At 40.0% G+C, this 27,057-nt stretch overlaps 1 protein-coding gene across 1 annotated transcript in view; it reads left to right on the forward strand.

Annotated features, from left to right (window-relative positions):
• LOC146755417 (receptor-type tyrosine-protein phosphatase T-like) overlaps positions 1-24,870 on the forward strand; it is a 37,947-nt gene extending 13,077 nt beyond the window's left edge. Inside the window, exons 3-4 of the mRNA XM_085525595.1 lie at positions 21,387-21,680; positions 22,322-24,870. Of these exons, the coding sequence (XP_085381721.1) occupies positions 21,387-21,680; positions 22,322-22,344 (317 nt within the window). The 3' untranslated portion in view covers positions 22,345-24,870. The remainder of the gene's footprint in view (positions 1-21,386; positions 21,681-22,321) is intronic.
• Positions 24,871-27,057: the final 2,187 nt, after the last annotated feature.

The following is a 27,057-nucleotide window of genomic DNA, read 5'->3' on the forward strand; positions in this document are numbered from 1 at the left end:
ATTTTCCAACTGAATAAACAATTTCAAATATAATTAGTCAACAGAATGTCTTTCCTGTTCTTTAAATGCAGCCTTAGGGAGTGTTGGTTTCAAGCAGGTTAAAGTTCTTATTAGATCAGCTGGAATGTTGTAACAAGATTTATTTTGGTGCTGTATGGTAGAAAAGAAAAAAATCACTGAGAACAGCTTTTTCTTTGTGACTTTTTAGGAGAGAAAAAAAAGCCTACAGGAAATACTGCTGCCACTTGTTTCAGATAGGACTTTTAGGGACTTGAGATAGAACTTTTAGGGCTGTGAATGTCCTTGCAAGATCTGGGAAACCCATTCCAGAAATTATTTCACTCTCCAAGGAAGTGTTTGTTGATCCCTATTGTGGGCCACACAAATGGGAAGGAATGCCATGTACCCACTGAAATAAAATAATAACACTTTTATATTGGTTGTAAATTGCAGATATAATCATGCGTCCTTTTCCGTTATCTGGAAGCAGTGTGTTCCTTTAAAAGCTTACTAATTTTATTTTAGAAAGGGAACATAAGTATCTGACTCACTCTCTCATTCGTCTGCCGTAGAAAATGCCTTCTCTTCAGTATTCAAGGCATCTAACAATACTTATTCACGTGCCTCTTGTTTCTTTAATAACTAAATAAGCATTTCTGAATAAGTACCATTAAACCAATTAGCACAAACATCTATTGTATTGTTGTCGATAAAGGAATAGCCTGTATTTACTCTTTCTGATTCAACCCTTCCTCAATTAATAAATATCTTCTGAGGAGTCCGTGCTAGTAAATCTCCTTTGACCTCTCTCTTCTGCTGTACCAAGGCCATGTGTAAGCGCTTCCTTGGGAAAGGAGTTTAGTTCTTACTCTATGTAAGCTAAATAAGCATCACTGAGTTTGAGTTACCTCACAGCCTGTGGCTGTTTTCCTGTGCCCACTCCCAGGTTTGGGTGGCATATTGGCTCTGGTTTCTTATCTTCGTTTAGTGTGATGGAAGACCCCAAAGTCATCCATTGGAAATGGCTGCTCATACTCTGCTCCCTGCGTGCTTGATGTCACCCACCTGTCTGACTACGTATTGCTCGTCATGCCCAATGAGTTTTATGAATTTTTACATACATCCAGAAAGCCATCTTTTCCTATTAATGCAATTTATATCAATGTGTATGAAATAATAATATTTTGTATAATTTTGCTCACTTATCGTTACACCTAAGCATTGTTAGTTATTTTTCTGAGTGTATTAATAAGGAAAACATTGGTGTACAGAATAGTTTCCCTCAGTTATCCCAGTGGCAAGGCAATTAGTGCATCTCTGCTGGCCACTGACTTGAATCTTGCATGGTTGTAGTGCTTTTATTCACAAGCTGTCACTGTTATTCTCTAATCTATCTAGTTCACAGGGAAATAAAGTATGCCATCTTTCGGGATTGCATTGGAAATGGAAATAACGAATAAAAGATATTTAGTTTAAAAAAAAAAAAAAAGTAATGCCTAAACTAAACTGTAGCCTGATTCTTCAGGGAGAAAATAAAATACCTGCTGACAGCTCTTACCATAGTGACGTTCTTGCTTCTGTCAAAATATCAGACGCCCCATCATTTCCATTGGCATTTGCAAGACTCTTTAAAGAGATGCATAGGAAAGCAGAATGTTTTGATGGGTGAATTTTTCAGTTGGAATCCCTTTCTGTAGCCACTGTTTCAATTGAAAAGAATTTTTTTTCTGTCTGCATGCACTCAGTTTGATTAGAGAAGGTTTGGGAGCAAGTGAAGTTGAAGGGCAGATAAGATATTAAAATTCAGCAAAGTGTAAGTTTTTCCACCTGTTGTGCAACTGGACAGTGAGAACTTCTGCTATTATTAGAGAAAAAGAGATATTTATAGTGCAGATGAACTGTGGGGACCTGGGATGCGCTGCTCATCACTTGGGTATCTGTGTGTTATTTACAAGCGAGTGAAATTCCTCCTTTACAGAGGTGTAAGGCAGAGTGAAGGACATAGCAATGTCCACTTTGAGATAAAGATAATTGCTCAGCATTCAAGACCTCCTCCTTTCAGGTTCTGGTGCTTCTAAAGAAATATTAGTCTTATCTCCCTAGGATGTGTGTGCCTATTTCTGACGCTTGTGGAGAGCGGCCCACACTATCTGTGTTGTGGTTAATCTCATCTGATTAATAGAGGAGAAGTCAAACATCTGATGTAATTGGGACTGAGGCACTGAGCACAGGTGTGTGAGCTGTCATTGAAATAGGAAGATGGATGCCTATGGAGAAATAAGCCTTTAATGTGTCATTTAGTACTGCAGTGTTTTCTTGTCTGCTTAGCTTTTCTAGATATGGGGCAACCACAATCCTTCTAGTTACAAGAAAACAGCATCCTGTGATTTCGTAGCAAAGTGGTTGTTTGTGACTTTCTTTCCTTGGAGTATAGATTCCTTTACTGAGTTGGAAGAAGGCTCCCCTTCTTTTTTCCAGACATATTGCCTAAATAGGAGGGATGGTTATATATATATACTGTGCCAACAACTAACTGGTACTGGGGCAGGGTACACACTTGATAGCTGGACGTCCATGCTTAGTACCTGGTGCTGACAGAAAGGATGACAGACTCAAATACAGTGTATTAAGTAGTAATCTGCCTAACTTCATCTACTCTTTGTCAATAATAAACCCCATAGGACACCAATTTTTTTTTTGTCCGTGTCCACACACATGGCAGAGAGAGGATGAAACTATGGAGAAATAGGAGCGAAAGAGGCAAAAATGAGAAAGTAATTCCCTGTCCAATTACCCTTATCCACACCGCTGTTGTTTGCAGTCACTTTGTCTGGCTGTGTCGTGCTGATTGGCAAAGAGCTGCAGACAGGGTAAGAACAAGTCCATTGCAAATAGGTCTGCATGACTCCAATTCATTGGAAATTTTCATTTAATACTTACTAAGTATTAAACTTTCTTTGCTTCTTACTTCCTTGATGAGATGGACTGGAACATAAATGCAGTCAGCTCTGTGTTTATTGTAATGTGGCTTTTAAAGGAAATAACAGATCATGGGTAATTATATCCCTCCTTCCTCATCTCTGTTCTTCAGAAGCGATTTAGGCTGCCTCATTATAAGCCCTGTTTTCTTTACTCTGAGAGCTTCCTTAGGAGCTTTGCTTTCTGTTTGGCACCTCTGCAGTGTGGAAGTCACCTTTTTACTTCATGGATTTTTTTGTGTGTGTGTTTTTAACAAGAAAGGTCAATAGGGCTGGTATTTTAGAATGCATAGTCTTAGGTAATGAGTTTGGGAGACTCCTCTGTGCTTTTGAAAAAGGAAAACCATTTTAACGCTTTCCTTCACATTGCTGGCATAGTGCAGTTTTTGACAGCTGCTCCTTTACTGTGATTGCCAGATTTGCCTTTACTGTACTTACCAGATTTGGTGATGTATATTAAAGGCTAAACATTCTGATCTCTCAATCCAGCCGTTGGGAAAACCATTACTTAAAGAATGATGTGATGACAACAACTGCAGTAACAGGACCTGTCATTACATTTAAAGACTAAGAAGGAACCGTTGCTGCAATATCAAATGCATACTTTTGTACCTCACTGGTTCATCAATTGAATATGTGTTCAGTTTATTGTTCAGCTTATTAATGGAAGTAAACAACCCCCTAAACCTTCACACTGCATTATGAGAGGTACTGAGCTCTGGCAAACAACTGGAAAAGATAACCCATTAAACAAGCTGGCCTTAAAACTGCCTATAGCAGGCATGAATCCTGGAGCATACCTGGCAGTCCCAAGTTCCATGTGTTGAACGAATGAAAGAAGCCCAGTTCTTTGCACCTCTGTGGTTCTGTATGGGTGCACTCAAGGTTTGCACCAGGTCTTTTTTGTTTGGAAAGGTGTCTTGTCAGATGAACAAATATCACCATATAATGGATGTGTAGGTGGTGATTATAGGATGAGAAACATCTAACTTGGGTGATAAAGTACGTGCCTCCAGCTGTGAAGTGACTGAGCAGGGAATATTTCAATGACTGAATCCTGAATGCTTTATGTTGGTAGGAACCATCTACTTCCTTGGGAAGAGGAGGAAGAAGAGTTCTTAGAGCCCCAAGAGTGAATCCCTGTTGTTTTTGTTAGCTTGGTATGACAAAAGGAATTCAGTGGTGTTTAATATAGGTGGGATTAATTATTTACTAAGGCTGGATCTATTTGGTTTTAATGTGGATGCGCTTATGTGGATTAACCAATAACTATAAAGACCAGGAAAGCAGGAATAGCACAAACCAGGTCTTCCTTGATGTACTTTTATTTTATTTTTAAGCTAAAGCACATCAAAAGATTTATGTCTGACAGAGTGAATTTTTGTGTGTTAGTGCACCATCCTGTCCTGTTGTTGGAAAAAGAAGAGACTGTAAATGTAAGTGTATTGCATATTCACTTTGCAATTCTTCTTAACTGTTCCCTGAGTGGCTTGTCGTTTGAGCAATCATAAATGATCCATGATCACATTTGCCACTGCTCCTTCCAACAAATGAAGCAATAGCAGTGTACCCTGTAAATCCCGCAATACAGATGATCTTAGAGTGGAGGTAATGAGAAGATATTTTTCCAAGTATGAACCGTATTGCTGCTTCTTTTTTTTAATCAGCATATACATCTGTATCTTGTCTAGCCGTGATTGTGTTCAACTGTTGAGTTCAAACATCACTTAATCAAGATTCTCAGTCCTTTATTGACATGACTTGTTAAGTTTGCTTTGAAATAGGCTTTGTATAGGAGAGTTGTGGTGTCTGTTTAAGTGCTTGGTTGAGTCACTGCATTTACCTTTTGTGTTAAATTACTCTATGGGTAGTTCTACTAATAATTTGTAGCAACATCCTGAAAGAAATACAAGGAACTCAGGTCTGCCAACTAATTCCTGCTCACATGCAGCTGCTAGGCATTTTTTCTTGTTTACATACAAGATAATAGTGCCTTAAGATTTATTTCATAACGGCTTCTGAGATGCATATGCTGTTATTATCTACATAAATTTCTTTCAGTGAGAGATCTCTTATACAAACAACTAATTTTAATGTCCAGGCACTTTCAACTGAGCAATGAAGAATGAAGTAATTCCTTTTAGCTGATATCACATTAGGACATCTTTCTTACTTTCTTAATTCCAGTGATTTGAAAACAAGATAGGCTGCCCAGAGGCAAATGAGCTGGTAGTGCTGCTGCTCTTCTACCTGAGCTCTATTGCAGGAGCTCATTGTCCTGCAGAGGTAATAGGTGGGTAGATTTTCATCGTTGTGTCTTTGAAGTATGGTTAATATGAATCATTAGGATCATCATAAATCTGTGCTGTGATTTCTGAAGAAAGGAATTGGGTGCAAGGCAGTGGTAAATTAACCTAGCCGAGTAATTAATTGTATCAGATGGAAATTTCAAATTCTCCACTTTCGTATACCTGTCCTCCTTTCATGTGGTTAACTGAGGTCTCCCGAAGGATTACACTGATTGAAGAGCCAGATAACTGCTGTTACCAGAAGTGTGAAGGAGGCATTGAACTCAATGAATCAAATAAATGAAGGGATTTGTAAGGCACAATTCAAGTAAAAAGCACTTCAAAGATACTTGAAAAGGCCACATGGGTCAAGTTAGCTAATTGTGGATCTTAACCTATGCGCTGCATTCTGGCCCAGATTTGTGCATACCTGTGGGGGTGGGCCATGGGAACAACGCGTGTGCTGCTTTCTTCATGGTCTGTTACGTTGCCTGCTGTCTTTATAAAATTAAAGCTTACTGAAAGCTTTTGCATACCATACACTGGTAAGGCTTGTCTTGTTGAGATTATTTTTCCCTTGTGTTAGCTAATATAAGATTTCTGTTTTTATTTTTATAACCTGAATGCTTTCAAGGAGCTGCAGGTCTTCTCTGTGTTTTTGCAAATTCCTTTTAGGAAGTACTGAGGTAGATCTGTCCAGTTACCCCTACAGCTCTCAAAATGCAGAGTGCTGGATTTCCTGGGGAAGGAGTTGCAATTTTCCATACTGGTGTGGCAGAATACGAGGCTGTCATGGCAGCTAATTAGATGGGAGAGGCAGTGCTGCTTTTTTCCCCTCATGCTCTTCCATGTTATGGTAATCTCTTATAAAGAAGCACCTTAAACTGTAGTGGTTAAATTTAATAACTGTCTGTAAAAGTCATTTAGCTGTAGAAATCCTTTGCTATGGAGCAGAGCTTATTTACAGCTTCCTGTGTGCTCGTTCCCTTTATAAAACAGTGGGCAATGTTCTGTTGTAAGTACACCTTTGTTTAGGAGAAGGTATGAAATATCAGGACTGTGATTTCCATGAGATAACAAGATTGTCTAAATATTAAGCAATGAATTGTGAGGACTAGAATCCAGAATTGGTACCACAGGCAGTTAAGAGTTGTAAGTGAAAATTGCGTTGGTTGTGTAATGGATTGGCAGCTAACACAGTACTTGAAATTCATTTGGCATTTACATGCACGGTAAATTCCAAACGAGCTCCTAAGAACCCTATAAAAAGAAAGAAGTGCATGTGTGGACTGCTAGTCCCTCCCTGTAATCCTCATAGTATCAGGTTATCATCTGTGCATCATCGGGAGTTTTTTAATGCATGTGCAGAGATGAGTTACATTCCCAGTTATAATACATTTCCAACACCATCAGAGGAAGTAGACTGTTGTTATCTTCTCATCTGATGCTTGCACTTTCCACATGAATTTATCTCAGTTTTTCTGCCCTGCTGCTTTTATGCAGTGAATATTGGTAGATCCCAAGAAAATACAGCCACGAATTTTATTACCAATGAAGTGATTGCCCAGCAGATCGCATTCACACTGGCAGCTTGTGACAGATGTATATATAATGGTCCTAAATCATTGCATGGATTCACTGCGTTCTGTGTTTTACTTGAACAAGTTTCAACAACAGTTATCCAAATAAATTAAAATGCCGCTGTCAAGATCACCAGCAGGAGCTGAAGGCATGGACAAAACATATTAAATATCCAATTCCTTGTGGAAAACCTGTGAAATAAATTTTGCTGAATCTGAAAGCGGCAGATTCATCTCCGCTGTTCGTTTTTCTTCTCTCACTTTTATTAATCAAGTCAACTTGTAATTGAGCTTATTCCAGAAGGTTGCTTACAGTTCTGGGTCTGGTTCTGTATCTGTTCCATCAGTCCTGGTTTACTTTTTTTTCTGAATTATAACTAATTTTCCTGGAAGTTATATACTATAATACTTTATCTAGGGTTTCCAATACCTACAAATGAACATAGCTTCTCAGAAACTCCAGATAGATTTGACTGCCACAGTTATTTCCTTTTATAAAATTATTGCCTAGTTCTTAGAATTGGGGTTTTATGTGATCTTAAAACTAAAAATCTACTGACAACTCTATTTTAGACTCTCGTATTTTATCTTAGTGCCCCAGAGATGCCAGTTCTGGATGTTGTCAGTGCGTGCCTAGTGGTTTGAGTAGCTCCCCATCCACTTCCTTTGTCTCCAGTCACTTCTTATCCAGTTGGCAATGGCTTATTTTGACTCCAAGCTGCTGGCTCTGCTTCTCCCTGTGCTTGCTGGGGAGCTGAGCCAGACCCTCAGGGGCCGGCTTCACTCCACTGCCTTGCTTGCAACCACTGTCTCCAAGTAGCATCCTTTCCACCCTTTCCTGTCAAACTCTCTTATAATCTCCTATTTCCCAGCACCCCAGGACTTACTCATTAATTCATGCTGGAGCAAAAAGTAAAGGAAGCTGTGCAATGGCTTCTTTTCTCTTGACCTCACTTTCAACACTTGGTCATCACAGTTTCTGACAACCAGCGGGGTGCTCAACATTTATCTGTACTCACATTCATAGATCTGTTGGTGTTGAAACATTTCTAGAAAGCATCAACTCTTTCTACGTAGCTGACAGTGGTTTTCGTATCTCTCCAGGCTCATTATAGCCACCTGTTCAACAGACTAAGTTCATCAAATCATTTTTAATCATGTTTGTTGGGCTGTGGAGCTGTGCCAGGGTCCTACTAAGCAACAAATGGGTTCAGAGCAGGCACAGCACAGATACTGCTAGAAAATAGTTCCCTCTGGTGCTTATCTTCTTACCAGCTTGCCTATGAAGGGTAAGAATTTATCAATATTTCAGATTACTCGGGGACAAAAGAGCAGGAACTTGGCTTATTTACCTCACAGTGGTAACTCCATTTATTTTGCATTTGTACCAGAGTAAACTAGGGAAGAATTAGGCACAGAGCCAAGTCATCTTTGTGTTTCTTAAATAATCAGCCAATTCTGCAAGGAGTTATGCTGATGAATATTTAACGAGTGAGAGGATCAGATGCTATTCGTTAAAGCCAAATATTATACCATAATCCATATCTTCCTGTTCTCAACCAGGAGATGTTTTTAGGGGTATGCTTTGAAAAGAACTCTGAGGAATGCAATCTAACCGGTGCTTACAAAGCAGTAGATTTTGCTGTGCAAGTACTTTGGGTAAGATTTGACCTGTAGTGTTTTACTCTAGCTCCTCTAGGGTGCATGATTATCTGCAGCAATTCACTTGTGATTAGACACTAGTCTAAGAAATAGAGGGTTTTCTATTGCACTGGAGGGAGATCTCATCAGGTATTACCCGCAGTTTGTTTGGACACTAGGTTTCTGCTTGTGCAGATAGAAAGTAGGAAACTGAACTTTTAACTCAGTATAATCAGGTCTTATCCATTCATATAATAGCAGGACAGTTCTAAATGTTTTCTGTTGCTGCTCTTTGTTACAGTACCTGTGTTTCAGTGGCATAGTGCAATGCTGCTTCATGTTGAGAGGCATTAAGAATCTGAGAGTTTCAGCAGGTACATGGCAGGTATTACTGACAGTAATAAAAGTGAATTTTGACCCAGTGCCTCATAATTACATAATGAGAAAATTGCTGACTTTTTTAGCACAGATGTTCATGATTATGTAAATGACAGCTTATGGAGGACTTGTCTGCTTAAAGTTCTCCATTGATCTGCATCAGCAGGAGTTCCACACGTACAAAGTAATGGGCAAAAAGAAACCCCTTATGTACCCTAACTCAATTTTATGTACGTACCAAAGGCTGAAATAATCAACATATGGCCTTTGCTGTGTTGCTTCAATGTGAATGACAGCTTGAGAGTTCACAGCCTACCTTTCTAAATTCTGTGGCTTTTTTAATCAAACCTGTTTTTCCATCAGTGACTCAAATGGATCTAAATTAATGACTTCTCCACTGAGTTAAGAAGTACAGACCTTGTACAAAGTGATAAACGTCCCTTACTGAGGAAAACATATTTTTTTCCAGTCATCATTTTCATCTAAGCTAGGCATAACACTTTTTCATACTGAATAGTATGTTGGTCATTTTGCATTTTAGTTGCTGATTCTTCACATTCACAGGATGACACATTGTTCAGGCTGCTGCTAATTACGTATTAGCTATTAAGGTAATTGGCAGCTCTCAATTTAGCTGTTGTGATTACAAAGTACTTGGTAACAGGATGATGGTGCAAAAAGGTTCCAGCCAGTCTTCCTGCTGGGAGTCAGTGCTGCTCCTGTTCTCCTGTCTGTGTGTACAGGTATGAGCCTGGTGTAGAGTTTCATCTGTGCAGTGCTTATCACCATAACACAGATAGTATGGCAGTGCAAACGTGTGCAGGTGTGTAGTCATGTATACATGTGTAATCCACTCCTCTCTGTCAGCAGTGGTCTCAAATCACACTTTGGAATAATGTAGTGTTTAATCAGATCTTGTTTCGGCCAGAAGGCATGTGTGAACTGCTCTTTCTTGATGATTCTTGACCTGTTTGATGGCCATGCTTAGGGAGTGTTGCTATTAGAAGCTGACAGATTGTATATCAAAGCTTGTGTACCACAGCACATCATCTTGAAAGGATGAGTCGCTGTGACCTGAATCCTTTGAAGTGTTTTTGAGATTGTAGTTTTTGGTTGTTGTGGGTTTTTGTTTGTTTTCAAAGCTGTCTTTGCATGTCTTAACAGATTTTCCCTTCTGTTTTTAGACTTCGCTGAATGTTTGTCTGTAGGGAACTAAACTATTTGGGAAGCACTCAGCTCATTACATCAGTACATTCAGGTAGATTCTGAACCTACTCAGGATTGCCCAGGTTCAATTTGCATGGGTAGATGGAGTAATAATGTACTTTAAGCAGAAAACTCTGGACAGAAAAGTGTCCTTCAGTGAACAAACTACTAATAATCTGATGAGTCTTATATGCAGATGGTTCTCAGACACCTGCAGATTCTGTTTAGGTAAGATTTGTAGCAAAGTGAATATTCCATCCATTAGTTCCTCCATAAATCATTTTAGTCTATCATTTTATATCATTGGAACACACACTTTTATAATGGAGATTTTATTTGGAGGAAGTTGATTTGAGGTCATGCAGGAAGTGTGTGAAGCTTGATGCGACGTGAATGAGAAATAGCATCTTCTCAAGAAGGACAGGGTTCTGTTGCATAAGCTCAAGTACAAGATCTTGTCTGTGGAGGACACAAGTTGTCTTAATACTAATTTTGCATTGACTTCTAGATACAGTACACTACATCAAAACCTGCTTTAGCTCTTCTACAGTTACAGTCTGTATTCCAGGAGCCATGACCAAATAAGCTTCCAGGTTTGTCTGGTTATAGGAGATCTTGTTTCAAACTAACTCCCTCAGTGACAACAGGACAAGCAGTGAACATGTACTTACTGAAAGAGTTTATTAACTAATTACAGACATCCTTGGGAATACTGGGAGACTGCTTGACAAAAAGCCAAAGCACACCCAAACCAGTAAAATGGCAGCACCTTTTTTGGGATCTTGGATTTCTGCTGGTCTTCAAGTCTAAAGGAAATATCCTACCAGCCTTCGCTTAGTTGGACTATTAGATTTATTGATGTGGTCTGGCCTCTTGGTTAGGGAGCTGCACTCTGTGTTTGGGACATTTTCTCCATTGTGCTGCAGCTGAGGAAATTACCAGCTCTTACTTCTCATCCCCTGTAATTTCTCTGCGATTGGCTGCTCACTCAGTTGGTAGCTCTAAGAATAGTTGGGTAGAAATGTCATTCATTGTTCACCACTGTAGATTGCTGTCTTAGACCTTCAATCTCTTTTCTTTAATGGCTACAAAATAGATTCTTTCATACACAAAAGAGATTTTGAAATGCCTCTTTTATACTTTTTCAGGGGGAAGTTTATGATACAGGGTGAGACTTTTTAAATAAAATGGGGATTTATCAGGCCTGAAAATCCCGGTGTCAACAGGCGCAGTTTCCCAAGTGCAGTGCTCTATTAGAGCTGTACACCTATGATAGGTTTCAGTGTTCATGGGTCCCCATGCCACAAACCAAGCCCTTCTGCAAGAAATTCTTTGTTTTATTCACATGATTAACGTAAGTAGCAGATACATAGAAAACAAATTGAGTGCAGTTTGTATCATCTCTGAAATAACGGGGCTTTTAGGGCTGTACGGATATTGTCAGGCACTTTTTGGACTGTAACATTTCAGCAAGGAGAAGGTCTTGGTCTGAAGCCCCATTTAACTTACATTAAGATTACTTGGACTAGACAGTGAAAGTGGTTTTTTGAAGAATTCCTTATCTTGTTGGAGTGTATTTGGGGTTAATAGGACCGACTCTCAGGTATTCTGTTAGGTACATTCAGAAGTAGAAAGTTTGTTCTTCATGGAAATAAAAACAACACCACCACACATTGGAAATCATAAGTACTAATACAAATAACCAGTTTGGGGAGTATTTCTTGGTGTAATAGGCAGATTTCTTTCTTTCTGGCTGGTATGAAGTATGTACAAGAGTCTGGCATATAAGCTAAGGGTGGAAAGAGATCCCTTTATGATCTGGATGTCAAAATGGAGCTTCATGGTGTGCTATTAGGACACACTTGGACTTTTTTACACTTTGCATGAGTATCTTTCACATACTTTTCAGAGGTGGCTGATGGTAAAGGGCAGTGGGATGTTTTAATTCCCCAATTTGCCTTAAACGAAATGAAAAAACCCTGCCTGAGGCTTTTCCTGCAAACCTAGCAGGTTGCTATGGATTAAACTACTTAATCAATCTGGACAAACTGTTCCATGCTGCTCATAGTAGTCAATACCACCAGTCACTTGCCATTTCAGCAGCTTAGAGACAGACAATCCTTCATTCTGCAGACAGAGATGTGCCAGAAAGCCAAAGTTGCTAAATAGCCTCTCTAGAAGAACCTATAAAATCTTGTTGTCTCCATCTTTTCCCATCATCATAAGCTAGTAGCATAGCAACTGATGAAGCTGCTTGAACTTGAGTTGACCTGAAATTACGTTTCACGGTTTATGTGTTTACTACTACTACTGCCTTTCTACTTTTTTGTGCTTGTTGAATTTACATTTGCAGTCCCTGTGGGAGATTAGCAGCTTGTTCATGCAGAAAGCTGAAATAGATTTAATAACACATGATATATGAGCTTAAGTAGCGCCCAGAGTTAGAATCATGAGATAGAGCTAAAGCTGGCCCTGACTACTGGCTGTTGAGAATTCCTTGTTTTTTAATGGGATGTGGATGCAGTTTTCAGTATCTTTGTACAGAGTAGTTGCAGCCATAAGAAAGGAGACTTCATCTGTCTTGGATATGAAAGTTACCTTGAACATTGTCTGAAATTGTCCATTTCTCTCCATTGACTATAGAGGGAACTTGAGATGATTAGTACAAGCTTGAATATATAGAAGCTACACATTAAATTTTAGAGTATTGCCATCAGTTCATGGATATGTAAGTTCTTAACACATAGGAGTGTGTTGTGTTGAGTCTCTCGTGAAAGATGTCCGTAACAAGAATGGTATTCCATTATAGTGTCATTCCATAAGCAACAAGGAGCATGATGCTGTTTCTCTTGTCATGATGTCATTGTGTAGCTATTCTGTGGTTGAGAAGATCACACAAACATTAAAAATGAGTTAAATGGCCATTACTCGCAACCCTGGGGAGCTTGATGCTCGCATAGATTAGCTGGAGACTGCCTGTGCACTCCTATCTGTGTAAAGAAAGGTTGCCTTCTAGCACTCTGAGAGCACAATACTTATGAGTGTGTCTTGCTACAGTAGTGGAGGTTTTTGATTCTTTTGATACAGTTGTGTCTCGTCAATACTGAGCCATTAGGGAGCCTTGGGAGAGTCTACAATCACCTTCTTTTTTCCCTCTTTTACACTACAAATGATGACTCAAAGAGAAGCATTCAGTTCTAATCTATGTGGGTTCTTGTAATAAGCTTTACAATTAGAGCAGTCTTCCATCTAATTCACTTAATTTACGCTGGGAAATGAGATACTGTTCAACTAATCCGATGCTATTTTCTTCTTTATTAGAGAATGAAAGCATCCTTGGAGGCTCTGGTGGGATTCAGATTAAGCTTCTGAGAGACAAACAGTATGAAAGGCTAATGAAATAGCATGCTATGGTAATTCCCAATCAGTATCCGTGCCCCACTCCTTTAACCTATAACAGAATTAGGAGAAGAGTTGGTAGGGGGTGATGGACTGTACCAACTCTTTCTGGTCTCAGGGTAAGTTCATAAATCTCTGTTTAATAGGATGACACTGATAAACTTTGTTAAGTAGGGTTTGTTCCACCTGTCTTATCTGGTGACTGCAGTGCTTTCAAAAAGGTTTCAAGAAGTTTTCTGAATTATCTTACCTCTTAACAAACTTCATTGCATTCCCCTCTTTAAACCCAGGCAGCTCTGTTGCTTAATTTAGAACAGACATATTCGAATCACTGAGGAGTATTTCCACTGCTTTTTAAGGGGGAAATGTATAGAGAGTGTGTTCCTCATTCTCATCAGGCTGCAAGTTCTTTAGAACAAAAGTACTACACCTACCCTGCTGTGAGATGTAAAGGATATAATTCCATACGTTTTGACTATTAGCTCTTTGGGAGTGTCAGAAGATGAGCATCTTGTCAAATATTGGTTATCTTGCTCCAATAGCTTCTTTTTTCTTTCTGTGATTACAGTTACTATCCCCAGGGATCTGCTCTGCTCTTGTTTTATTGCCATTGCGTTGAGTTTTTTGACCACTTTGTTTAGTTCTTTGACACCATTCTGGATCGCATATGTTTTCTCCCCTGCTTCTTCTACATATGGGCTTTGTTTTACTGCTTTTTATTCTCTGTATGATCTCCTGTACTTGTGCCTTTTCAGCTCTCACTTCTGTCCTTCTCAGCCAGATCGTTGTGATTGCCTTGCTTTCAACTTGCAATTCCATTTCTACACAAAACCTCCCACTTTCCACCTTTCCCACTGTAAATACCAACAACCTTTTGTTTCTTATGCTTTTGGAAACTAAAGCATTTCCTAGCTTAATCTGTCACATAGATCTGCACTGTATCTGCTCCTTCTGCTTCCCCATGACATTGATGCCAGTACTTTTGACCGAGTCTTCTACAACTTCAGTTTTTGGGAAGGAATTCCTGCCTCATGACGTGGTGGACATTGGCTAATATTTGTAGGTGACCTTTTTGTTGTAAGACAGGAGACAGTTGATCAAATCATGATGTTGTGTCCAGTCCCTTGCAGGCAGAGATATTAGCCGTGAAAGCAAAAGTGAGAAGCAGATGACATGCTATGACGTGTGGTCTGTATCATACCGTACTGAAGCTACTTACTGTGTGCTAGTAAATTCTGCATTGGAAGGAGTATCACATGGAAAGGACTGACATTAATTTGCTAATGCATTAAACAATATGGCAGCATCTAATTGCATCTCCCCAGTTACTACTCCAGTGTCCTGGATCTTTAGCTAAGTACCAGCCTGCCAAGTTCCCATTCTTTCTGTAAGTCTTTGATTGTTACGCACATAAAAATCTTCTGATTGTTCCCAGGAATGGCTGCAGTGTTGATCTCAAGAGGGCCAACAAGACACCTGCACACCCGCTGGGCCTCTGCATGCAGTGCAGGAGTGCTTGTGAAGGATGAGAAGTGAAATGTTTGTAAGGGTGGTGATTGCAGGTTAGGACTGCTGTGTTGGGATACAAATGGGATAACGGGATACAAAACCAGCTTCTCGCAAGAAAGGCTTTTGCATCCTTAGGATGTATGAATCTTTGTTCTGTAGACTGTAGAAACCCGGCATTGTCTTCTCTCTCTTCCGTGGATTTTTGCTTTAATTAAATATTCAGAATTATTGATTTTAGAGCTGGTTCTGGGCACTTTTCTTTGAGAGTAGGCAGACTGGTGCAATTTACCCATGCAGGTGAATTAATGAATCACTTTATTAACGCCACTGGCACATTTCTTCCAACACAGTTGACATATGCCATTGCTGTCAGCCTATTGCATTACCGAGAGACTGATTTGAATGTCTCTCTTATAGACAAAAGAGCTATTAGTACCGTGTCTGTCAGTGCAGTGAAATGGTCTCATGCTAAATTTCGTCAAATCCTCATGCTGTTTCTTTGTGCAGTTAATGGAACTGGAAGTTCAGACAGTCACTGGAAAGCAAAATTCAATGGCTGCATTTATAACAGTAACGTGCTCTTAATAAGCAATATAAATACCATGATTCAGAGCTTAAAATGCTCATTACAGGGGTGTAAAAGTAGAAGGAGTCACACAGATGCTGTTCAGACATTTACATGACTGGCTCGAAGCTGTCATTACAAACAAGGTGTGCAACACAGCTGTGCTAAGGTGACAGATTTATCTTCAAGGACAGAGGTACGAAAAATCCCAACAGTGGCACTTCAATGTGTTGCCACTTCATTTCTTAAAACAGCTGGGTTTGCATTCTTAAATGTAAATTTAATTATGTACATTCTCAGTAGCCACTGTTTGTGGCTGTTGTGCCAAAAAACACACAATTATGTTCTGTTCTGCAGTTTTTGTTTTATTCGAAGAAAAAGGGTTCTAAGAAGCTTGACATTTGCCTTCTGGCCTCATCTTTACCCGTTTCACCTGCTCAGTGAGGATGCCGTGAGAAAATTGTGGTTACAGTTCCTATTAGTAGGGGAATAAGCAATATCAGGTTTGGAAACACAAATCCTGCTTGTCCAGCAAATAGCAGCTCCCCATCCCCAGCTCTTTAACCGCCAAAGAATGAAAAGCACTGTGTGTCTTTGAGCTTGTAGTTGGAGCCTGTGCTCTTGGCTGTGTGCATGTGGGTCTGGGCAGGCTGCAGCTGTCTTGCTGCTCTTTGGGATTTCTGGCTACAGACAGGACATGTACTACTGATGTTACAGGATATCAAGCACTGTGATAGGTATAGACTGGATGGCTCAGGGAGCCTTGTAACAATAGGGGTTCTTTTTTATCTTAAATCATCTCTTGGCCAACATGCAAATGCAGGGTTGATTTTTTTCTAATGCCTTTCTCTTATGAATTGTATCACAGTAGACAGTGAAAACAGTTCTGATGTTTCAGTATTCAATCGGCTATTGACATTTCTAAGCTGAGTTCTTGCATTTGGTGCATTTTTAAGTTCAGGTGGAGACTCTGGTCAGCTGGAGGTTTGTCCTGTGAAACTACTTGGGATGATACAGATACTGGGAGACTCTTTTAGGGAGCTTGGGAAGTCCTTACGTAGTACTATGTGCTGTAGAAAATCAACATGTAACTCTTCTGTTCTTATGCTTTGCTAGAAGTAGACTTGGAACTGGTTTTTGAGTGTGACAGACCTTTGGGCTGATCAGGTTGAGCTGATGTTGTGTTCCCATGTGTATGGCTGTCTATGGAAGCAGGGCAAGAAAAAGTATCCAGTATTAACTAACTCTCTGTAAAGCCATCAGCTACTTTCCCTTTTGTTTTACTCTCAGATCAGTCTCTTCTATCCCTGTTTAAAAAGCAGCAACATTCCATGGCTTCAGTTTTGCCAATTAATTTTCTTGAATCTTTTGTAATTGATGTAAGCTGTTCACATAATTCCCTTCTGTCATGAGATACTTGCATGAAGTCTCAAAACACCAAAAAGCAAAAAACAGCCATCTAATTGCAACAGCAACCCCAAAAAATAACATCAGCAGCGTGCCAATTTGGCATAGAACGTTTTTTACTTTATTATAGAAATCAGAAGCTCTGATTTAGAGCAAAGCAACAAACAAAAAAACCCCTCAACATTCTCCTGTTTTCACGTCTCAATTTGAGACAGCTTCTTTGGCAGTTCCTTTCTGGTGCCTGGGAGAACAATGGAGGTTTTCTGAAGGTCTCTTGGTAGAGTTTGCCCTTTTCCTCTGGACAGATCAGGGATGTCATGGTGATGGAACTTCAGCCTTCTTTCACAAGGATTGATATAGCAAGATCTCAGCTGTGCTCCTTTCCAGCTTCGTGCTCAGGTCTTTTTCTTAGTGAGGGGATTATTGCTTTCCATCTGGGATTGCAGTGGTTTAGAATAGGCAATAAGCAAGGGCTTGTTCAGGAATCGCCTCTCTTTTTTCTTAAAGATGATACAAACTTTCAGACAGAATTAATGCAAGTGACATTCACTGCAACATTTAAATAGCTCATTGGTTGTCCTAGTGGGTATTACCTCTTCTATGATTATCTCCATATGGAATATAATCAACAGTTTCTGTTTGTATTTAGTAATGGATAATAAAATTAATGGCTTTAGCTCTGTTCCAGTTAGGCTGAGTGTGTTTCTTGCAACTGTATTTTCAAACATTTTTTGCCATGTCTGCTTCCTCCTATGCTTCTGCCAAAAGGGAGTTTTTCCCTCAGTTCTATTTGGCTTTTGAACAGGCTTCTTAGTTTTCAGCAATCTCATCTTGCTTTTTCACGCAGGGGTTTTAGATGTGAGAGGTAAGTTGGGCTGAAGTTGGCAAAAAAGAGTTCAGAAAAAGCACTCTGTGAAATAATCTTAATGTACCTCTGGGTGCATTTCCGAGATGAAAGTCATTGCTGATTGGGGAGTATTTGTCACGCTGCTGGGAGAACAACTACATGCCTTTTACTTGAATGATAGTCAATCTAGTACATTTTACAGTTGCTTACACATTGGTCATCTACTGATCTACTACTTAAAGGATTACCCAGCACCTCCTATGAAGATAACTGTAGTTTCTTTCACTGCAGCAATCAAAATCTGTAACATTTCATGTTTTCATTGGGAGCTCCATTAAAAGCTCCAGAACTGTTTAGACCTCTACCAAGGACTGATGGACCAGCTGCTTCCTGCCACGTTTCTAACAGACTTGTTGATTTTTTCCAACATAACATTTTCTTACATCATCTTTATGGGAGAGAAAAAAAGTAGCGTGTTGAAGGTGTCTCCAGCAAATAATTTGTCTTCTATAATACCGTTTTCCTTCGCAATTGATCTCAACGGACAGAGCTTAGCAGTCTTCTATTGACTTTCTCCATCTTTTGGTCCACTTTACAGTGTTTTACCACTGAACTATACAGATAACTGGAAAACTAAGTATAGAACATAAACTCTGTTCTCATTTCAAGCTTTTTCACCCATGCTGCATCCAGTGCTTTGTCACGGAGCACTCGGTTCATCCTCTTTTCTCTCCCTCATTTTGGAGCCTTTTGAGCTCAATTAAAGCAATTGCTTAGAATTGTCAGGTAGAGAAGTATTCCAGTAGAAGGGTAGAGATACCCAGAAGCGGTTGTCCAAGAGTAAAATGGGTGCTGTATGTGAAGTATTTCTCTTCTTATGGAGGGCAGAAGAGTACACCCTGAATTCCATCACTGACTGCATAATTGGAACTACTTTGTGTGCAGGGTAAAATCTATGCATGTTCAGTAACTATTTTGGGCTTGTACTATGTCTTTTCTTTTCTTGAACCCTCATTTTTGTGTCCATCCTGGGACTGGCATTCAGGCTAGATGCCGTCCCAGTTGCAGCAGCCCAGTTCCAGGTGTGCTCTTCCCTGCAGTGTCTGCAGGAAGAGGGATAAAGGCTGAAAGGGAGCAACATGGTGGACAAAGCTTGCTATATAAAATATGGGCTGGATGGATCAAATGATGCTTAAAATACTGCTGATTGCAATTACATGTGTACAGACCCAATCTGTTTCCCTGTTAATCGAGGTTGCAGAAAGGTTTTAATTACAAAAGGAAGCTGTTAGCATGAGGCTGGTCATCTGTAACTGACAAGTGGGTTTAGTTATAATGGCCAAAAAAAAGGTCCTGGTTTATGTTCTAGTTGTGCTAAATAGTGAATAACTAGTTAAGATCACTTGCAATAGTTTGGCAAAGAGTGATATTGAAAAGTAGCTTCCTGTCCAGTTGGTGCCAGTAGGAAAGAGCCCATTATGTGCAGTGAGGTGTTACTGAGTCTTGAAAAATTGCAATTACATCTGCTCATCTTTGCTCCTTCTGTTTGGAAAATGAGAACAACAGTTTCAACTCCTAATATTCCATTATTCTGCAACATCTCTTCCTCTAATGTTATTAGAGAGACAAAAATGAAGGGGTAGATGAAAATGGAAACCCTGTTTTGGCAGAGGTGGAGGGGAGGTGGTTTAGATCTGTCCTGAAGTAGGCAGGGAAGTAATGCTGGATGCCGTCTTAATTTAAATTGCTTTGGCAATATTAGTTTCTAAACTTGCTAGACAAGACTTTAATGTCTGGTTAGCAGGACAAACTGTTCTATTAATTAAACTCAGGCCCATAAATCTGTTCTAACTGGCAATCAAATCCCAGAGTAACCTGGATCATGCTGTTGTTGAAGCATCACCAGCCCAGGAGAATGATGCTTAATATTTCATTTGTCTTGTGCTCAGCTGTAATGTGACTTTGCAAGATGTCATTTTTTGCACTGGGAATAAAAATCAGTGAGTCCATCTTTTAATGCTCTTGCACCAAGAAAAAAGCAATAAACAATTTAAGATTTATAATGATGTGATTTTTAATGATAATGTATCAACATGCATTTCTTGAAAACTAATTATTTTATTTTTAGAGAAATAACTTTACTGCATAGCTGATTGTGATTAGATAGCCAGAGGAGGTGAATTAGGTAACGTTTTAGTTGGTACTTTTGTATTTATGCTGGTTTCTGTATATTTGTTTCTCTTCACTCAGCAGATGTTAACCTGCAAAACTTCTCCAGAGGGGAAAGTGCTCTGGTCCTCCATCCCGTGTTGCTCCATCTCCTTTCTTCCCCATTCCCGTGGTTCTGCCCTCTTGCTGTTTTCTGTGCTCAGTGAGGAATCAGCTGTGGGAGTTGCAGAGTAATTCCCATAGGGCTCTAAAATTAATGTTGTGATGTAACATTCATAGGTTTCTTTTTTTCTCAGAGAGAAATGTCCTTTTCGTTGCCTTGTTTTCACAAGAGAATAGGTTTTGTGTCCTCTGGGCTGAAGGCAAACTGCATTAGAGTGTGGCAGAGCAAAAGCTAAATGAAATTAATGAAATTGCTCATAATCTTGCACAGTTCAGCTCGGGTTTTCAAAACCACAAAGCATATGCTATTCATGTGGCTTCCAATACCCAGGTGTTATTTCCAACAGAGGGGGATGATCAGGCAGGCAGGGCTCAGGAGACCATCAGTGGCTTTTGTCACAGGGTGCTGCTGAGATATCAGTGCTTGTCTTTGCTTTTCTATCACAGAGGTTATATTCAGTGGCTGAGTTCCTCGTGATGCTTCTCAGACATCTGGGCACTCTTCCAAGTCTCACACAGACTTTATTTGGGTACTTCTGCTCATGAAATTAAGCAAGTTCACAGTCAATCCTTGGTGCCTTTGTTTTTTTTAGCTCTGAGCTATCAAAGCTCTCAGTCAGTTTTAGTGGTGCCTGGAGTGCAGGACCACTGAAAGATCCCCAGTGTTTGTAACTGCAGTACCTTCTCAGACAAATAGCCAGTGCTTTCACTGCAAATCTGTCCTATTTTTCATGTATGTTTGCCTCTATAAAACTTCAGAATGAACAAGTGATTTGAGTTTTCTGCTCTTTGCTAGTTGTGTCATTTTAAGCACTACACAGGTGTGCTCAATCTGTGTTATTTAAGACTTCTTTTCCTCCTCCTATGTTCTATTGACTGCCAGTATGTGTATGCGTAAAGGAGGAAATAAGTACAAACCTTCTGTTCTTTTAAATGTATGACTGTTGTGCTTTATATTTTCAGCAGAAGTTGCTTTGTAAGCACTGTATTTTTTGAAGTGGTGTTTCGGCATTGGTAATGCTACCAGTTGCATTAATACAGCAGTGCAAGGGGCAATAACTTCAAAACAAATATAGTGCCTTTTTATTGTTTTATTTCTGTAAAGCAATAAATACTTTCATAAAAAGAATATTCCAAATGAAAGATTTGGTAAATAACAGGAAAAATTCAATAACTAACAATGGACTGGGGGCAGACTTGCTTTACAGGTACATAGTGGAAGGCCTCAGGCCTCTCATGATTTCTTTTTGTCTACAGAACCCCCAACTCCTATTGCTCCTCCTGAGCTGCTGGCTGTCGGAGCCACCTACCTGTGGATCAAACCCAACGCCAACTCCATCATCGGAGACGGGCCCATCATACTGAAAGAGGTGGAGTATCGGACGACCACTGGGAACTGGGCAGAAACCCACATTGTGGACTCTCCCAATTACAAACTGTGGCATCTGGATCCAGATGTGGAGTATGAGATCAGAGTGCTGCTGACTCGCCCTGGAGAAGGAGGCACGGGACCACCTGGACCACCACTCACAACAAGGACAAAATGTGCAGGTAGTGTTTCTGCTGCTTTCCAGTACTGCATGGATGTTTTGGTTTGCTTACTGATGCATTAACAGACAGGACTTTACCTGTCCTTCTTGTAGATGTGCTTCTTTGGAGATCTGAATGAACTTTATGGATTTTGATATGCTGTAGGTATATTTTGACTTTTTATCCATGGACAAGTGTTTGAGAGTGTTGTTTTTATTCATGCAGTGTGTTTGCTTGCAAGACTTTCTTCCACAGGGTATGTCTGCTTTCTGTTGAAACGGACAAGCAAACGAGAGCTTTTCAACTGATTCTCCAGTAGGCAAATAGATCTTAGGACTTGACTATTATCACATTTTCACCCTGCAAGTTTATAGCAAAATATGTGTTCTTCTTAAGTAGAAGCAGTTCAGTGTTGGCTATTCTGTGCAACAGGGATAAGCGGTAAGCATTGAATTGTTAGAATATATTTCTGTATTCTATTTGATTGTGCTGATTGTTCCTCTACCTTCTGACAAAGAAACCTATTTGAACACTGCACAGTGTCTTCCTTTTTGCTTTTCATATTGGAACAGATCAGTTTTGATCCAAGGTTATGAAAAATCTTTCTAAAGCATTTTGGACTTATCAGTTAAAATTAAAGGATCACATTCTTCATGTTTCAGGTATATTCATCCCATTTTCATAAATGGATCACTAATGGAAATCAAGAATAGTGCTCCTCACTGTCTCTCACAGCATAAGTATCCCTAGCATCATCCTCTTCCTTTGCCAAAGAAGCCTGGCAGGTTGAGAGTGCAGGGCAGAGCTGGGGGCACATCCCTACTGCCTTTGCTTTTTGTGTGGCTTATACAGCAGTGAACATCTGGAGTCTCTTTGAGAAGTTTTGATTGGTAAAAAAAATAGAAAGGAAACTTTAGCATAAGGATTTGGCAGTTGGGTGTTTGCTATATTCAGCACTTATACATTGGCAGAAGACAGATGTTTGGAGGCTTTACTTCAGTGGTATGGATGTTCTGCTGGCCTCTTTGGGAAATGGCATGTGCTGTGCTTCCAGCTGTCCTCATTCACTAGTGTTGTGGTCACGTCGGTGTCAAATTTTCTAACCTTCAGCAGAAATAACCTGGCACAGTGCATCTCCATGTGGAATTATGACATGCTGAGGTTGGGTTTCTTGCAGCTTTGCAGGCCAACTTTCTGCGACAGCCAAACTTGCAAGCCTGTCTGGTAATACTTTCTAGGTAATACAGGATTAAAAAAAAAAGTGGTTAACTTTGTGCATTATGACGGCTTGTACAGGAACCCAAATTGCTCAATTTCTTGCTCTGATTATCAACTGATGTCATAAAAGATGATGTAGATAATCTATTAAAATTGGCTAAGTGGTGCTACTTGCTGTTTTCCGTCCTAGTTTGCTAATGAAAATCTTACTGGAGAAGGTCATTCTGTTAATATATGTTGCAATTTAGAGCTTGTTAAGGCTGATGATGGTGGCATTTATGTTTTGTTTAGGGCACTGGGTGGGGGAACTTGTAGCGATCTTTATGGACTCGAAGGAAGAGACCTCCCTACTGTCTGAAGATGTATGCCTTCTAGAAAGGGCTAACTGAAATGATAGACAAGAAAACATGTGGTATTTCCTGATTTTCATATGTGGTGGCAGGACTACAAAATAACCTATTTCTGGTATAATTATACAAAATTTTCATAGTAAAGGCTTTCAGAAATGTACTGAATGAAGAAAGCAGCGCTACCTCCTTGGTTTTCCTTACAGCACCCAATGAATGACATCAATTGAAAGAGAGTTGTTGTTTTCTAAATAGTTCAGTGATGAGCAGTTCCACTTTTTTTTCAGCCCATTATTTTCTTTTGTCATTGTGTTTTCTTAGCAGGGAGGGAAGTACCAAACTCCCACACATTTGTATGTCATCAGTAAGTGGTGAAATGGTCCTGTTTTATGTTGTTTGTAACGAGTCTTGCTTTAAATAAACAGAAATAATACAAAGTTTTTATTAAACTAGATAATATCTTATTTTTTATAACTTATATATAATATATATAATGTATATAATTTTTTATAATTTCTTTTTTTATCCCACTGGTGGAGCTTTTGCTTTCACACAGGATGGTATTGCAGGACTTCATTTATATTTGATATTTAGAAATGATACTGAGAAGTAAGTCCTACCTTGCTTTCTTCCAGGAAAAAGCCAGATGCAGGGAAAGGGCAAACCCTGCCCTTGCAAATAAATGATTATTTTTGTTTGTAGTTTGTTTCCATAGGCTGTGATAGGTCCTGACTTGGGGTATGAGAAGGTTAAATGGTCTGGCAGTGCATTGGCAGTCACAGGGAAGAGACAAGAGAACAAGAGAAAGACTGTTGGAGGTTAAAACCAGACACAGGGTTGAGGAGCAGTTAGAGGAAAGGATGATATCAAATGTTAGGTTGTTTTCCCCCCAAAAATAATAGGGAAGGGATAATAGGGTCAAAATAATATGTCTGAACACAGCTCCCAGTAATGATCTGTTCAGCTCAGCACCATCTTCTGAGTGAACTGAGCAACCAAAGCATCTGTTCATGGTAAACACTGAGTTTTTACAGTTTCAAAAACATTTTGTATTTACCTTTAAGGTGATAACTCCCCTTAAATGGGAAACGTTACCTGTTGATGTTGGAAAATAACATTTGGGGTTACTTACTTATGTTTCTTGTCTGTTTTTATTGGTAAATGTTGTAAGGGACTTTCTATTCTTACTGCACTAGACAAGGCACAAGGCTCAGTGGCACATGTTCCGTTCGTGTTTGGTTTTTGCTATATTCCCCAAAAAAAAGGCTTGTATAGCACAATGAAATGAGTTGTTCTTCTCTTGATAGCTTCTGTTCCCAAGAGCCACAGAGCCCTGCAGGTGAGCTGCTGAGGATGGCACAATCTTACATCTGCGTTTTGATATGTGGATCCCACAAAGCCTGTGGGACTTGTACCTGTTTGAGCGACTCTGTCCGTGAGCTGCAGCGTTTTGTTGATGATTGAAACTCTGCTTTCATTCCACCTCAATAGCCTTTGGCATGGCAGCTGGAGAGATAAGAATAGACTTAGGAAATATGATATTCCTTTTTCTTGATCCCCAGTTGGTGCTTGGAAACAGTCTGATGGTGTTATTGAAAAATAGGGACTTCATCTTAATGGCTTATGTCCTTTTACGAGAGATGATGACTTTCTCTGTCTAATTGATTCAATAGATAACGCATGTTTCTTGGTTTCTCCTTTTTCCCTCCTCACTTCCTAATTTTTGGGGAGCAGAAGAACAGCATCTATCCTTTAAATAACAGCAAGAAAGGGCGTAGTGTTTCCTGATGACATGCATTTTGTGGCTGTCAACGTGCTGGAGTGGAGCAATTTCCTCATCTGTCAGGTTTTAATTTCTTGTAGCCCATAATAGGTACATTCAGACCTCCTGGACAGTGCAGACATGGTGTCAGTTTGAAGAGCTGAGTTCCATAGGAAGAAGTTGTTTCTGTTTTGTCTTTGTGCTGCTGGTGCCAGGGGTGTCCCAGGCAAAAGGTGTCTCTTGGAGGAGCTGCCAATACCAGGTTAGAGATGCACCAGCTGTGGAAGTGTGGTCAAAGCAAAGTGACACCTTTCAGAGAACAGAGGATTGATTGTATGTAACTAGGAGTTATGGACACTAGAAAGGAACTGAGGAAAATGCCATCAACCAACTGTGTTGTCTGAGCTGTAACAAGGTGATGACTTACAAGGAACAGAAAGAATCTGGGAGCAGGAAGGGGTGTAATTAAATGGTGAAATGAGAAGCAGGATGCTTCACAGTACAGGACTCTTGAAGAGCCAGATTGGAGTATGACAGGTTATATGGATAGGCTTGAGAAGCCCAGCCAAAGTTCAGGCAGTACATTCAGTGCATTGGGAAATGATAGTGTGCAGAGGAGAAGCTGGGATTTACTGTGGGAGTTCATCAGCATGGCACAGATCTAAGGCTTGCTTCTAGCAGCTCCCGAGCCTAGCAAAGCGTGTCTCCTTTTGCCCTGAATCAGGACACATGTGGTGAGGAAATTTCTTTATCCTGATCCTGCAGGAGATCAGCTTTTGTCCCAAGGCGTGTGGATTGACTACCCTTATCTTAGTCTGCATAAATACTTTCATGAATGTAGAAGCAGTCATGATAGGGTTTTGGTCTGGAGGTTTTTTTCCAGTGGGATTTTGCTCATGATGGATTTAAATTCTAGGGATTTATTTCATTTTATCTGCAAAGGCAGTTTGTTATCCTGAAGTGGTTATTTTTATTTATTAGTCTGAAGTCTATTTATTCATTTCCACATCCCCCTGTTTCTGCTTGGTGCCATTGGTGTTAAATCTAATGACTTTCTACAGTGGTGTTTGAATATAGCACTACAGAATGAATATAGCACCATATTCTGAGTGGGCTGGCTGGCCAGCCTTTCAGAAAGGCATGAGGCTTTCATGGTAAGAGGAGGAGATCTTGCTGGGGATGGGACAGCATCTCTTTCCCAAAGGAACAGAACCTACCTGGCACCTGTTTCCATGCCAGCTGTGTTGGGACACTCTTGATATTTCTTGTCTCTCAAGTCCCATCTGGGTTTCACCCTGAACTGACAGATCTGAAGAGGCGGAAATGCAGAGGGGGGAGATAATGGCTCGATTCTCCTTTTTAAGCTCACTTAAAGAAGGGAGAGCAACAAAACAAGCGGATATTTGGCGCGCTGATGGCTTCTTTCCGCTTTGCTTTCGCAGCTTCATTTTAGCATCCTCGATTTGAGGGTCTCTTCACCACACGATCCTAAAAGTGCCATTGCACAAAATGGTATTCAGGGGTTTGTGTGCAACCAGAACTGCTGTACCAACATCACCATTTTACACCAGTTGAAAGTCGGGCCCATGATTTGCACAAAAAAAAAAGGGCCGGGAGTGGGGTTGTGTTTTTTTTTCCTGATTGTCACTCAGTCCCCTGCTAAAAGCAATTTATGGAAATTGCATGGTGTCTTTTAGTCTTCAGTTAAGTGCCATCTCTCGTAAAATTTCATCCCTTATTACCATATTATTACTGCTTCTCTGCCTTTTTGAGGGTGCGATGAGATGATCATTTCCAGATGTTGCTTTATACGAGAGTGAAAAGCCCAGTTAGTGGGAGGAAACTGGAACGGAGAACACTGTGTGTGTTCCTGCCGTGCCTGTGGGAAGCACTGAGCTTCCACTGGGGAGTGACCCAAGAGAGGAGGCTGTTTTTCCTCTCTATACAGTTCACATTGTGAAATGACAGACCCCACACTTGCAAAGCATTCATGAAGCTCTGTGTTTGTGTAGTCATGAACCTACCTTTGTCCTGGGACTAACGCTGCTTCCTGCTTACGCTTCTCTTTCTG

Source organism: Coturnix japonica, chromosome 32, assembly GCF_054131305.1.
Source record: "Coturnix japonica strain WE chromosome 32, WE-NBRP24, whole genome shotgun sequence".
Classification (NCBI taxonomy): domain Eukaryota; kingdom Metazoa; phylum Chordata; class Aves; order Galliformes; family Phasianidae; genus Coturnix; species Coturnix japonica.